At 45.4% G+C, this 15,308-nt stretch overlaps 1 protein-coding gene across 1 annotated transcript in view; it reads left to right on the top strand.

Annotated features, from left to right (window-relative positions):
- LOC308461740 (B-cell antigen receptor complex-associated protein beta chain-like) overlaps positions 1-7,853 on the top strand; it is an 8,741-nt gene extending 888 nt beyond the window's left edge. The window contains exons 2-4 of the mRNA XM_080978861.1: positions 2,127-2,245; positions 4,740-4,781; positions 5,730-7,853. Coding sequence (XP_080834987.1) covers positions 2,127-2,245; positions 4,740-4,781; positions 5,730-5,831 — 263 coding nt within the window. The 3' untranslated portion in view covers positions 5,832-7,853. The remainder of the gene's footprint in view (positions 1-2,126; positions 2,246-4,739; positions 4,782-5,729) is intronic.
- The last annotated feature ends 7,455 nt before the right edge of the window (positions 7,854-15,308 follow it).

Here is a 15,308-nt window from a genome sequence, read left to right as displayed (position 1 = left end):
AACCCTTGAGCCATCTGAAGGCAGTTCTGTATAGGGAAGTTTTTTTAAAAAATGTTGAATGGTATTATTATTATTATTATTATTATTATTATTATTATTATGTTGGAAGCTGCCCAGAGTAGCTGGGGCAACCCAGTAAGATGTGTGGGGTATAAATGGTAAAATTATCATTATGGAACGGGGTGTCCCTCTTTTCATCGGGCACATGTAGGGAACAGCCACATATTCACAGGGAAAAGGTATTTCCTGGCATCTTGGATTGTTTCTGACCCCATTTAGAGGCCCATGCTTGCTCTGTTCAATCAAAGGGCAGGATTCAGTTCATGAGTCTTGTTAGTGGAAGCCCAGAACAAGGATGTCCATTTGTGCGATGGAGCTTTCTTCCCTCCTCTTGCTTCGCCCTCCAAAATTGGCTCTGGGGAGGTGGAGGGGTGGCTCTGGGAGAGAAATTGGCTCTGGGTGAGACACACACACACACACACCAGTGGAGGAGATGGGTGGGGTTGTTCCGTCCAGCAAGAACCATCACCGTAGCACAACACTGGATTCCACCAGAACCCTGGATGCTTCTGTGGCGATCACACAGGGTCCCCGGACGTTTCACCGTCTATTGTTCCCTGTGCCACCACTTTATTTCTCGCTGCCACCACCCAGGCCCTACCTGGTACAATACTGAGTCCAGTCAGGGTTAAATTGGAACATAAACTTCTGTTTATTTATTGCAGTTTAACAAGCGTGTGGTTTCATAAACGGTATCGGTCCATTACAATCATGGGGTGCCTATCCAGACCTATAACTTCCGCTACCTTCTCTCACTCACTAAACTACCTCAGATATTTACTTGTCTTCCTAGCCCCTAACTGTTCCTGACTCAGCTTATTTCGCTACACTAACTCAACCTACCCACAGACTTTATCCCAATTCACTCCCACTCCAACCAACCACCCAACTCCCAACGAATTCCCCCTTCACCCCTCCCAGAGCTGGTTTTATAGTCCCTCTGACTCCACCCCCCTGGGTTCTGATTGGGTAACCTGTTTAACTATTTCACCTCCAGCACTCTCATATGTTAATGTCACAGCTTATGCAAATGCAAACCATGCCCACAGTCGCACTGCATTGTGGGCTTTGCAGTCTGTTGTATATTATAGCAGGGAGCTGTTCTTGTTCAAAGATGGAAAGGAAACCATAGTCACATTGAAGCCAAAGATGACAGACCATAGGCTGAGCTAAGTAATGAGCTTATCTTGTCTTTGTTCTAAGGTATCAGCCTATTCATCCCATCCTATTCAGAATAAGGGAATTTCCCTTAAAAAAAGGAAAAAGTTGACAGCTGTGGGGGTGGCTCTGGGAGAGAAATTGGCTCTGGGTGAGACACCCCCCGCCCCCATGGAGGAGATGGGTGGGGTTGTTCCTGTCAGGAGCTCATCCTACTCTCGAGTAGGACCCTGGCAGAGACACATGCCCGATTGGCATGTTCCCTCCCTCCTGGTCGATCGTTCAGGAGCTTCATAAGCTTTCTTCTCCCTGAACATCACAGCAACCGATGCCAACAGACACCGGCACACTTAGAGATCTGCAGAGTCTTCACAACTTGCGTAACAGACCTCAGCAACTCAGCATTTTGGCTAATCTACTTTATTTACATATAAACACACACAGAGCACTGCAACATGGCTCCCTCTCTCTCTAGCATCAGACAGCAAAGAGAAAAAGAACAAAGGACAATAGTCCTACTTCAAGGAACACAGTAACACAAACATCCTGTCTCCGTCACTTCCCACTCCATGGAGTCGAAACATACACCGTCATGTGATAGACAAAAATCCCATGACTGCAATCACGGAGCAGGAATTCTAACAGTTCCATCCAGCGAGCCACAATGTTTACACTGACAGAACCATCACTGTAGCACAACACTGGATTCCACCAGAGCCCTGGATGCTTATGCAAATGCAAACCACGCCCACAGTCGCACTGCATTGTGGGCTTTGCAGTCTGTTGTATATTATAGCAGGGAGCTGTTCCCGTTCAAAGACGGAAAGGAAACCATAGTCACATTGCAGCCAAAGATGACAGACCATAGGCTGAGCTAAGTAATGAGCTTATCTTGTCTTCGTTCTAAGGTATCAGCACATTTCAGCAAGTGCAGAATCGAAACACCCTGAAAGATGCCATCATCATGATCCAGACCCTTCTTATTGTCCTGTTTGTGAGTGTTCCTGTGTTTCTAACTATGGGGAAGGTAAGTGAATTGGGCCTTCTGTGGAATGCCAAATTCTGACATCGCTGGTGCTCAAGCGCTCCTACAGCGCAATGATGTAGTCCTAACATCTCATTCCTTTTAATAGCCTGGTTTTTTGTGTGTGTTTTTTTGAGACATTGTGCGTATACAGCAGTAAATACAAACAACCCATTTGCAACAAGGCCATAAAAACTGACATGTGGCAAGTCTTTTAAGGTTCAGCCTGCAAGTAGCACCAGCTCAATCAAACTGGGAAGTTGTAGCGTATTGTGTTTTTAATATTCAGTGGGAAGCAGCCCAGAGTGGCTGGGGAAACCCAGCCAGATGGGCGGGGTATAAATAATATTATTATTATATTATAGCGCTGTTTCCTGGCTGCATGCAAAGCAGAGCCAACAGACCACAGCCACTGGGGAGCTGGTTCCACAAAATCAGAGCTACTGTGAAAGAGGACCTGTTCTGTACTTTCCCAAGTCTCACCTCCCATGTAGAGAGACTGGGCTTTGCACAGAACCTCCATGACTGACCCTACTGGGTAGCCACTTCTTGTTTCTAGCATGGCATTGCAGAAGTGTAATAGACAAGAGATCAGATGCTGGGACAGATATTTAAGAGAGAGCTTTAATGGGTGTCAGGTTCCATGAGTTCTCAGAACCCCAGGGGGTCTCTCACCCACAGTGACCCCTCTGGTGGGTTCCTTATTCAAAGAATTTAGTTGCTCAGTCTCATCATAGGAACCCGGTCTACAGTGGTACCTCAGGTTACATACGCTTCAGGTTATATTTGCTTCAGGTTACAGACTCCACTAACCCAGAAATAGTACCTCAGGTTAAGAACTTTGCTTCAGGATGAGAACAGAAATCGTGCTCCAGTGGCGCGGCGGCAGCAGGAGGCCCCATTAGCTAAAGTGGTGCTTCAGGTTAAGAACAGTTTCAGGTTAAGAACGGACCTCCGGAATGAATTAAGTACTTAACCCGAGGTACCACTGTATTCTGTTACGTACACAGTCCTTTCTTCTGTCAATCTTTCCTCTCCTTCTTATCCTCTTAGTAGCTCGCCATGTCAGCTTAATAGACCCAGCCCCCTTTTTCCTATTCCTCTTTCTTTTACCCTACACTTTGTCCTCACTGGGGCCATGCCATTTTCCTCTGTCCTTCATCCCTTTTCCCCTACACTTCCTCTGTCTTCTCCCTTTGTGTTTCTCTCCTCCTCGCCCTCCTGGCTTCCTCTGTGCTTCTCTTCTATGTTTCTTGTCCTCCTCCTCCTCCATGTTGGGACTGACACCAGGCACTCAGCAACACACCAACTTTTAAAGAGCTGCCATCTGCATCCATCTCTGCACAGCTCCACTTCTGGTCCTGATGCCTTCAGGTTTTGCTGGACCAGCCAAGGAGCCTCTTGGAGTCAGTCAGTCAGTCAGTTTTATTGCACATAGCCAAAGGCTGCTGCAATGTACACAGAATCATTCAACAATTAAAAGGAAATTTACTGGATTGATACAAAAAACTTAAAACTTTATATTATCAGGACATTACCTACTCTAAACAGAGCTATAAAAGTACCTTAATATACAAGTTAAGACATTAAACAATAATATTTATAAGCTAAAATTATCACATGGCCACTAATATATTAAAAAGTAATGTTAATTAATACAATGTGCAATTATATTCGGAGTTTGGTGATAAAGATTGAATATAGCTTGATGTAGATAGGGTCAAATAAATTCATCTCCTTTATGGCTATATAATTTGCTCTAATTTTCCTAGCGGCAGTTGCAAAGAGTGCTACACGCCAGGTCACATACTTATCTGTGTCTGTGAGGAGATTTAAAATCATCTCAGAAAGGTTCTGGCCAGGGGACCTTGCCATTATAGGTGCTAAAAATCTTTCTCTTGCTTCATTATATAAGGGGCAGCGCAAGATATAATGCATAAGGTCCTCTACTTCAGGACATCCCTTAATGCAAACACGTTCATTTGTTGGTATGCCTCTGTGTCTCCCATCTCTATAAGCAGAGATTATTGTATTTAATCATAACTCTGTAAAAGCTTTCCGAAGTTGCACAAAAGTCAATTCATAAAAATAAGATGTATATTCATAGTCCTCTCACCAAGGACTGCTTCTCAAAGGGTTTAGGGCCTTCTCAAGATGTACGGATTAATCTGAATCACCCATGAAGTCCCATGAAACTGTGTTGCTTGGTAGTGTGGATAGGTATTTTTTAGACCATCTTTAGCTGAACAGGTGCAAGTCTGGCTCCAGGTTTTGGTAGGCCTTTGGGCAACACCATCTTGCTGCCCGCCAGCCCTGGCACCGCCCCTTCAGCATCATCTCTGGCAATTTTCCCAAAGCCCTTGTTTGAGACAATCCTGCTCTGTTACTCTGCTGATTCCCACCCAACATTTGCCAAAGTGAGGGATGCTTCGCTAGCAGTTCCTTTTCAAACAGAGACTAAACAGCTTGGAATAATGTGACGCTGTTTCTCCTTCAGGGTGATGGCAAGGATGCGTCGGCTGAGGACCACACTTACGAGGTGAGCAACAGAGTGAGGTATTTTCAAAATGGTAAAGCTGGAAAGTGGGGTAGTCCATCTTGGGCAGGAGAGAGAAGAGAAAGTACAGGAATTCATTCAGACGTCAGCCAAGGTAGGAGCAAACAGAGCCTGGCTAGAAGCTGTTAGTGGAGCACTGGGTTCAGAGAGGAGAAGAAGTGTTCATCTTGCAGAAGTGGTGCTGGGGGGGACGGGGGACGGACGGACAGACAGTATATGTGTGTCAGCATCTTCACACAAGTGAAAGAGAAAAAGGAGGAGGCCTAAGTGAATAGGGGAAGACAATGGTGTTTGTATATGCCATGATCTGTGTTCAGGTGACTGCTGAGCGCTTTAAAACAATTGTTTGCCTGTTGTCTGGCGAGAGAGAGAAAGAGTTCGCAGAGAATGGACATAGGGAAATATATCGAAATCCAAAGCCATACCTGTAAATTTATGTGGTTCTGTAATGTCATTCGGATCCAGCCTTTTCATTGGTACGTTTGAGGAATTGGGGGGTGAGGGGGCGACCCAGACCAAAGCAATTACAGCAAACCAACACAAAAATATTGTCACAAATATGAAAATCACGTTTGGTTCATAATTATTACGAATCATAAATTTCTGTGATTGTGGGGTGGGAAGATAGAAGGCTGGGTTTTTGCCCCTTCTACCTGCTGCTGCCCATTGATGGTTGCCACCCATAGCTGTCAACGTTTTCCTTTTTTTAAGGGAAATTCCCATATTCCGAATAAGATTCCTCGCAAAAAAAGGGAAATGTTGACAGCTATGTTGCCACCTGGGTGCATTTTGGCCAAGCTGAACTGTTTTCAGGTGTGCAAGCCATTGCTGGTGATTTAAAAGACAGTGATTGATGGATATGTATTTGTCTAGGGCAAGAGTGGATCCCTGCCTTTGTATACAAACTTTTTCCCTTTTCCCTCTTCACAGGGGTTGGCGGTTGAACTAGCTGATACATATGAAGACATTTGTACTTACCAGGACAGAGTAACAGACAAGTGGAATCTGGGAGAAAGTCCAGGCGAGGAGTGAAAAGTTTTGCAGCATCTTTGGCAAGGTGTGCCACACCTGACTCGGGAACAAGATTTGCTTGGCTACAGTGCTCTTGATGCAGCTCTCGCTTGCTTGCTTAGCTATCATCAGCCGAACAGCTAGATCAAATGTGGTACTCCTTCGCTCCTGATTCCTTGGGCATTGGGTTTGTTTTTAAGAGGCACCCAAAGCTGGCGTGGTGGCAGACCCTATTTAGGGGAGCTCCCCTCCTTCCCTCCCCATACAAGAGGAAAACATAAAATTGTAAATAATAAAATCTGAGCATGGGTTTGATTCTCACATATGTTTTTTCTAACAACAGTTTGCTTGTCATAAATGTGCATTCTAATTTGAATGGGTTTCCTCCCACACATGCACACATCCTCAATTCTTGAAGCTGCTAGATTTAGGGTGGTTTTTAAAGGAAAGCCGGATATTAGAAGTGTCAGATTCGGTAAGCCAATGACAAACGTAGGGATGGGGGAGCCATTCAGTTCAGTTCTCATTTAAAGGTGAACCAATGTAATCTGCAAGGGACACGGGTGGCGCTGTGGGTTAAACCACGGAGCCTAGGACTTGCCAATCAGAAGGTCGGCAGTTCGAATCCCCACGATGGGGTGAGCTCCCGTTGCTCGGTCCCTGCTCCTGCCAACCTAGCAGTTCGAAAGCATGTCAAAGTGCAAGTAGATAAATAGGTACCGCTCCGGCGGGAAGGTAAACGGCGTTTCCGTGCGCTGCTCTGGTTCGCCAGAAGCGGTTTAGTCAGGCTGGCCACATGACCCAGAAGCTGTACGCCGGCTCCCTCGGCCAGTAAAGCGAGATGAGCGCCGCAATCCCAGAGTCAGCCCCGACTGGTCCTAATGGTCAGGGGTCCCTTTACCTTTTTAATGTAATCTGCATTTTTTAAAACAATATGCAAACCGAAACACAGCCATCCCTCGAAAGGCAGGCCGCTCTGAATTTTGCAGTGCAGTTCTTCAGCCAAGTGATATGCAGAAAGATGCATATGCTAAAGCATAGCGTGCAGAAAAAATGCACATATTGGTGAAAATGATATACCACAATGCATTGTATTAAGGGGAACTGCTTTGTCAAAATGTGCATCATAGTCTAAATTGCAAATAAACATGTATACTGGGAGCAATTTTCCTAATTTAATAATGGAATAATGGAAAAGCGGAATAGAGATAATGAATATTAAATCAAATCTAAAATGTTAATGAATTTTCATGAATTGCTGACGTGTGAAAATTTGGAGTCCCAAATATAAGTTTGGAAAAATTAGAAGCTGAAATTGATAGGTTCACCGATCTCGAACCAAACATTAGTACTTTAAAACTAACCAAGAAGACATTAAGGCATAGCACACAATCTATTGAAATGTCCTGTCATCTGGCCAGGACACTCCAAATTTTTATCACCTTTATGACTCCCTCGTAAGATTTAATGTATTGCCATTTGCAGTTCTGCAAGGTAGATTTTCGAAAATCCCATATTCTGAAAGGTACTGCCTTTGTGGCACAAAACAGGTTGAATCTATCACACATGTTTTATTTTATTGCCCATTTTGTGTGTGTGTGTGTGTGTGTGTGTGTGTGTGTGGAGGGGATCTATTTCACCAACTCTTCCAGGGTGTCCTTTCTGCTGAATAACTGTAGGAATGATGTTGTGGAGAATGTGGCAAGATTTTTGTGTGACGCCATGAAACTACATCACCCTAGGTCCCAAGTGCCACCTTTGTACCTCACGATGTCTGGACAGCTTTATCCTAAAGTATCTCCTATTATGACTTGCTGCCAGTGTTGTGTTTTAGTCCGTGTATACGACACACTCTTTCTATGCCAATAAAGGAGACTGAATTCAACTGAATTGAGGACTCCTGTCAGCAAAGCTTCAGTTTCACAGCTCAGACTAATCTCAACGATGTTCGTGCAAGAGAACCTCCCTTGTGCCTTTATTTTTCAAAAGTTGCTCTCCAATAAATTTTTCAAAAGTGATCTTTAAGCTTTTCAAAATTAAAAAGAGTTCTAAAGCTGATTTATTCTATTTTTGAATTTTTGAATGTGTGTGCCGGTGGGACCTGTAACCAAAAGTTTCCCTGTAGAGTTCTGCTGATTTTCCAGTTCTCCCTCTGCCCAGACTTGTCATGCATTCCACGCCCACTGAGCATGCTCAGTCCACGCTGGGTTCTTTTTGAGTTCCCAATCTTAGGATTCTTTCTGAAAGTTTTTATACCCCATTGTGCACAGCTGGTACCGTTTTGGCTCTGTAATAAGCACTCACAGCCTGAAAGCCAGAAATGGAGAAGATTTTGTTTTTTTCAGCTCTGGAGTGTATTTTATTGATCCAGAAAAGGAGGGGGGCATGAGAAAACTGTGTGGAAGCTGTCACCATTGTCGGAAACTGTGTCTTGAGGCTCACATGAGAGAAGTATAGCAGTGGAGAGAGGAGCACATGGAGTCTGGGATGTATTGCTAGCTTGTTAGATGGAATCTTGTTTGGCCACCTGGAATGTCTCTTCGAGAGCTTATGGCCACAGCCCCAAAGAGCAGCAGAAGTGTTACTGTGGATGAAGATCCTAGCCCACTCTCTGATGACTCGGAAGTGTGGGGTACTTGCTTCTGAGTGGATTCACTGGAGAGAATAGCTGCAGCCTGCCTGGATCACAAGCTTAACATGAGTCAACAGTATGATGTAGCAGCGAAAGAAGCTAATGCTGTTCTCCTGGTATGCCCCGGGGAGGACCTTAAGGTCCACAAATGACAACATTTTGGAGGTCCCAAGTCGCAAGGTGGTTAGACTGGTCTCAACTAGGGCCAGGACCTTTTCAGTACTGGCCCCGACTTGGTGGAACGCTCTGTCACAAGAGACTAGGGCCCTGTGGGACTTGACATCTTTCCGCAGGGCCTGCAAGACAAAGCTGTTCTGCCTGGCCTTTGGTTTGGACTCAGTCTGACCCTTGTGTTTTCCCTCCCTTATGGTTTTGATCTATGGGCTACTTTTAAAATGAGGCTGCATTTTAAACTGCGTTTTAACCTATATTTTAAATTGGGGTGTTTTTTTTTTGGGGGGGGGGGTTGGCATATTATGCTTTTACTGAAATTTTATTGGTGTTAGCTGCCCTAGGCCCGGCTCTGGCCGGGGAGGACGGGGTATAATTTTTTAAATTTTTTTAATTTTTTATTAGGCTGCATCAACAGCTTCTGACTGGATCCTGGAATGTCCCATTTTTTGGTCCCTTTTTTGGTCTCTGGCATGAGACAGCCGACTCACACCAGACCGTCAGTCTGAAAGACATCTCGTTTTTGGGTCTCGCTCTCTGCCACAAATCAACTGGCTCGCGCCAGAGTGCCGGACCAAAAGACACTTGTTTTTTCGGTCTTGCGCTCTCGCACGGATCAGCTGGCTCCCACAAGGGCTCAGGACCAAAACAAAAAAGAGCATTGCAATTTTGATCAGTGGGATGTCGAAGGGTACACATGCTGATGTTCAAAGCAGAGGAGGCCCAAGCCAGAAGGAAACAGTGGCAATTTATAATTACACAACACCCTGGAGAGAACGCACTTGAACGGTACCAAAGCCCCAGATGATCTTTTGCTAGGAGTTGGCAGTGCTTCACAGTGTTTCCTCTTGTTTTCGTGTGGTTCACCGAAGCAGATCTCTTTCTTTCCTGTCATCTTGCGTGACTAAATAACTCCCCCATGTGCAGCGGGGAAATGGGTATCTGAGGCGGGGGTGGGGTGGGAGGCAGAAATGTCACACATTCATTCGGGCAAGGCAATGGAAAGGGGACTTTACACAAGCAAGTTTCAGTTCTGCCCGCCACGCCTCACCCCTCCATCGCCATCTTAGCTTTGAGACCCTCGTTGGTCTCTGAGGTTGTACTGACTCCAAGGACCTTGACCATAGCTGTCAACTTACAGATTTGAAAATAAGGGACCAGCAGCCTCGAAAATAAGGGATCAGCAGCCAAAATAAGGGATCAAAAATTACATTGAGAAAATACATATTTTGTTGCGTGCAAATGGCTTTAGATACCTATTAGGTCCATAAATTACCATATAGCATATATTCAACACAAAAAAACAGCAACAATTTGTTGTTGACAAAGCACAGCTGGACATAGAAAGGGCCCCATTACCTTCAGTAGCTTATTTAAGGGACATCATCAATAAAGGACAGCAGAAGGACATGGCACTGGGATAAGGGACTGTCCCGCCAAATAAGGGACACTTGACAGCTATGACCTTGACTGCACGTTCCTTTCAATGGGTGGCGATTTCTTAGCCCTTCGGTGAAAAAGTGTATTAATTCAAAATGGAAAACAGCAAAGAAGCAGAAACCCTGTCAGAAAAACAGACCCAGAACTTCTCCTGTTTCAGCCCTTGTCATGCCTTCCATCCATTTCCCTCCTCCACACAGATATTTTTCCTCCTTTCGGTCTGGTTTGTTGGTTCTAGGGAGGGAGTGAAAATTCTGAACGTTTGCATTTTAATTCCAGCCAACGTAACTGTTTTCTTAATATTTATGTGCCCGGTCATTACCTGCTCCCTGGAAATTAAATCCCACCCACCCTCTCCTCCCTCTCTTGCATGTAATAAGATACAAAGGCAAGGGCCGTGTTTCGATAAACAGATGGATGTCCCCTGCAAGGTGATGAGGGCGGCAAAGATCAGAGCCCCCCCCCCAACACAACCCACAGTGGTCAAGGGGTCAGCTAAGGATTGTGGGGTTATATCTGCTGACAGGGGGCTCTCCAGCAAGAGACGGAGAGCTGAAACTGGAGGCAGGGCTCACCATCAGAATCAAGCTCTGGCGAACCAGTTTTCAGTCTCTGGGCTCAGTTATTTTATTTACAGATTTATACCCAGCCCTTCCGTGAAAAGGATCCGGGCAGCATGTAAAAGTCTACACAAAAACATCCTCAAACACAACTGCATTTCTCTGAGCATGTGCGTGTTAGAGGTCTTTGTCAGGTACCGTATTTCTCACTCTATAAGACGCACCAGACCATAAGACACACCTAGTTTTTAGCGGAGGAAAACAAGAAACAAGAAAGCAACACAAAGCCTCTTGAGTGAAGAGGGAGGAGCGCTCCAGCTGTGCTCCAGAGGCTTTGCGTGGCGAAGCCAGAAGAGCAAGAGGGATCTCTGCGCACCGATCCCTCTTGCTCTTCTGGCTTCTGGGATAGCTGCACAGCCTGCATTTGCTCCATAAGACGCACACACATTTCCCCTTACTTTTTAGGAGGAGAAAAGTGCGTCTTATAGAGCGAAAAATATGGTGCTGGCATAAAAAGGGAGACCATCTTTGGATGTGAGCTCAGCATCTTTCCCTCAGTGCTTAAGTCACGCCACCCAACATACCTCACACTCCCGTGATTGCAATATTTCCACAATAAAAATGGCAGCTTCAAGGACCCTGTTCCAAGCCCAGCATCGTTCATTTTACAAAATAAATACTGTACTTGGGTATGACAAAAACAAAACAAAAACAAGACAGAAAGAAGGAAATTCCTAATTCCTTTGCAGGCTCTAGAGCTGGCTGCCCTTTGAGGAAATATATTATCAGATGACTGTCCAGATTTTGATACGGGTGTGTTTGGCTGTTGCTGCTGTTTTGTTGTCGTTTGTACCAGAGGGATGGCAAACCTGTGGCTTGCTGGACTCCAGCTTCTGTCAGCCCAAGTCAACATGACCAATGGTCGGATTTTATTTATAAGAATACTTACATACCACTGTATCATTAAAAATATATCCCGGCGGTTTACAACAACTGTTTCCTAGTATTTTGAGAAGCTCGTATTTCTGTGCCTACTCTCTTCAGACCACCAATAATTTTACAAACCTATTTATAGCACACACACCCAACTTCTTGGGAGGAAATGTGCTCTGACACACATCACCGGCTGCTTTGACTTCCTCGTGTGGTGCTTCCCTCCAGCTCTGATGCGCCTTCTTGAGGTGTAAGTGATCAGAATTTCACAAGGTAGGCTGAACGTGGGCGTTATCCAGCAAACACGGATGAACCTGAAAGCAACCCAGCATCGAAAGTGGGGAAAAACACACCCAGATGTTGCTGCCTCTGCGGTTACTGGACACCTGTCCTTGGCAGGGGGGTGATTTTCTCTCCCGCCCCCTCCCCAATGGCTTTCCTAGGAGATGACCTTTGCATGATGCTCAAATGAGGCAAAGCTCAGAGGGGCTTCTGAGAAAAGGCCCACAACTCACCTTGCAAAATCCATGTTTATTAACGGGGGTGACTTTCCTCGAAATGTCATGAACTAGAAGATCCCTGCCCAGGATTGCATAAGCCCCCGTGGGTGTGCTACTGAGATGTCAGCAACAGATGAGATTGTAGACCACACGCCTGGGGTGAACATTGGCACCATCACGACACAGAGAGTAAAACATTGGTTCAAAATCCCTGGAATTTTGATGTTCTGAATGTTCTAGGGGGTTGAGCAGGACTGGGAATGGTTTGTTTTGTTTCCAAAAGCGATAGTGTTTCTATAACTTATCATGATGGATTTAAAAAAAAATAAAATTAAACATTTATTCAGATTTACATTTAACAATTAGAATCAGATACAGATTATAATCATATACACCTAGGATTCTCTGAATCCCTTGACTTCCCTCCACCCCCTTCCATGGTTTCCATAGTTATTCTTTTCCAACTGCATCATATACTGTTCTCCATATTCCCTTTCAACTCAATTCTTATCATAGTTCTTGTTACATTGCAAGTATTTTCAAAATCCTGACAATATTTTTAATTGTTTACAGTGTTCTTTTAAGTAACTTATAATTTCCCCTCATTCTTTATTAAATTCATGATCTTCTTGGTTTCTGATCTTCCTGGTCATTTTCACCATTTCAGCATAGTCCATCATCTTTATTAGTCATTCTTCTCTGGTAGGTACATTATCTTCCTTCCATCTCTGGGCAAGCAACATCCATGCAACTGTTGCAATGTACATAAACAGTCTTTCCCTTTGTGGAGTGGATTTGTCACAATTCACACATTTTCCTGAGATCAGTAACAGAAGTCACTCAAACAGAAATATGAGCAGCATTCACTTTTTTTTTAAAGTCCAAGAACGTCACATAACTGTGTTATTTTCTGCACTGTTGCTGATGTTTCCCTTCCATTGAAATGCACTGACATTAATTATGTAATTAACGATTACATAATTGTGTTCATATTGAAGGTGCCATTGTTTTGTTTTTGTTTTATTATGTATTTTGTGTTCTCATTGTGTTGTATTTTTAGTAGTGAACCAACCTGTGATCTTCAGAAGAAGGGCAGTATACAAATTTTAATAATGGTGATGATGATTTAGGTTTTAGCAGAAGCCGAACTGTAGCACAATGGAAACAGTGCTGACAAAGAGGAATACAGGACAGGATTGAAATCATGGCCCCCTTACATCCCGAGAAACTACACACGGGATTGCAATCATGCTGTTCCTAATGAATTGGCTGTTATGCTATGTTGTGCGTTTGTGTGTGTATTCAACACAACTGCCTGCATGTTGAATTTCTCTTCAAAGGCATGGCCATGAGCTCCTGCACTTCACAGTTTATCACGAAAAAGGTAAAGGGACGCCTGACCATTAGGTCCAGTCATGGCCGACTCTGGGGTTGCGGCGCTCATCTCGCTTTATTGGCTGAGGGAGCCGGCGTACAGCTTCCGGGTCATGTGGCCAGCATGACTAAGCCGATTCTGGCAAACCAGAGCAGCACACAGAAACGCCGTTTACCTTCCCGCCGGAGCGGTACCTATTTATCTGCTTGCACTTTGACGTGCTTTCGAACTGCTAGGTTGGCAGGAGCAGGGACCAAACAACAGGAGCTCACCCGGTCACGGGGATACGAACCGCCGACCTTCTGATCGGCAAGTCCTAGGCTCTGTGGTTTAACCCACAGCGCCACCCGCGTCCCAGTTTACCACTACACCACTGCAAAAAAGAACTCACCTCATTGGTGTCCACAGGAGCATCAACAATCTCCGTCTTTCAGTCCCATTCCTTCCAGTTCCTAGATGTGTTCCCCTGGGAGCTGTCACTGCTGAGACCCAGCAGTCTATTTGGGTAGGAACAGTATTACAGATGACTTTATCACCACAGGTGCACTCCATTGTTTCTTGAGACAGATGGATGCCAACAACACCAACAACTGACCACCATGTTTAAAAAGAAGCTCCATCTTTGAAAGTCTCCATGCAGACTGTCTCGCCAGTGTGGTGCATGCTCTAGTTATCTCCCGCTTGGACTACTGCAATGCGCTCTACGTGGGGCTACCTTTGAAGGTAACCCGGAAACTGCAACTAATCCAGAATGCAGCAACTAGACTGGTGACTGAGAGTGGCTGCTGAGACCATATAACACCGGTCCTGAAAGACCTACTGGTACATTGGCTCCCAGTACGTTTCTGAGCACAATTCAAAGTGTTGGTGCTGACCTTTAAAGCCCTAAACAGCCTCAGTCCCGTATACCTGAAGGAGCATCTCCAACCCCATCGTTCAGCCCAGACACTGAGATCCAGTGCCAAGGGCCTTCTGGCGGTTCCCTCCCTGCGAGAAGTGAGGTTACAGGGAGCCAGGCAGAGGGCCTTCTTGGTGGTGGCGCCTGCCCTGTGGAATGCCCTCCCATCAGATGTCAAGGATATAAACAACTATCTGACTTTCAGAAGACATCTGATGGCAGCCCTGTTTAGTGAAGTTTTTAAGGATTGATGTTCTATCATGTTTTTATATTCTTTTGGTAGCCACCCTGAGTGGCTTGGGAAACCCAGCCAGATGGGTGGGGTAATGATGATGATGATGATGATGATGCCCCTGTAGTCCCCACCTAGCAAGAGAAATTTGGTACAACAATCATGTATGCCAACAACAGAATCTAGTTCCAATTGTCAACAACCAGGTAAAAAGGTAAAAGGTAAAGGGACCCCTGACCATTAGGTCCAGTCGTGACTGACTCTGGGGTTGCGGCGCTCATCTCACTTTACTGGCCGAGGGAGCCGGCGTACAGCTTCCGGGTCATGTGGCCAGCATGACTAAACCGCTTGTGGTGAACCAGAGCAGCGCACGGAAACGCCGTTTACCTTCCCGCCAGAGCGGTACCTATTTATCTACTTGCACTTTGACGTGCTTTCGAACTGCTAGGTTGGCAGGAGCAGGGACCGAGCAACAGGAGCTCACCCCATTGCGGGGATTAGAACCACCAACCTTCTGATCAGTAAGTGCTAGGCTCTGTGGTTTAACCCCCAGCGCCACCCGCATCCCCAACAACCAGGTACAAACAGTCAAATCCAACATTCACCTTGGCCGGAGGTCTCTAGCAAGGAAGATGGTGGAATTTTCGCTGGGCATTGTGACACCCCACCACCTGATCGCAAGCCTATTTTGGCGGTGTACCAGCAGCCTATGTGGACACAGCTGAGATCAGGTTGTCCTATCTCATCTGCCCAGGTG

This window comes from Podarcis pityusensis (assembly GCF_964106645.2).
Source record: "Podarcis pityusensis genome assembly, chromosome: 13".
In the NCBI taxonomy this organism is placed as follows: domain Eukaryota; kingdom Metazoa; phylum Chordata; class Lepidosauria; order Squamata; family Lacertidae; genus Podarcis; species Podarcis pityusensis.
This window is presented reverse-complemented; position numbering and strand designations above follow the sequence as displayed.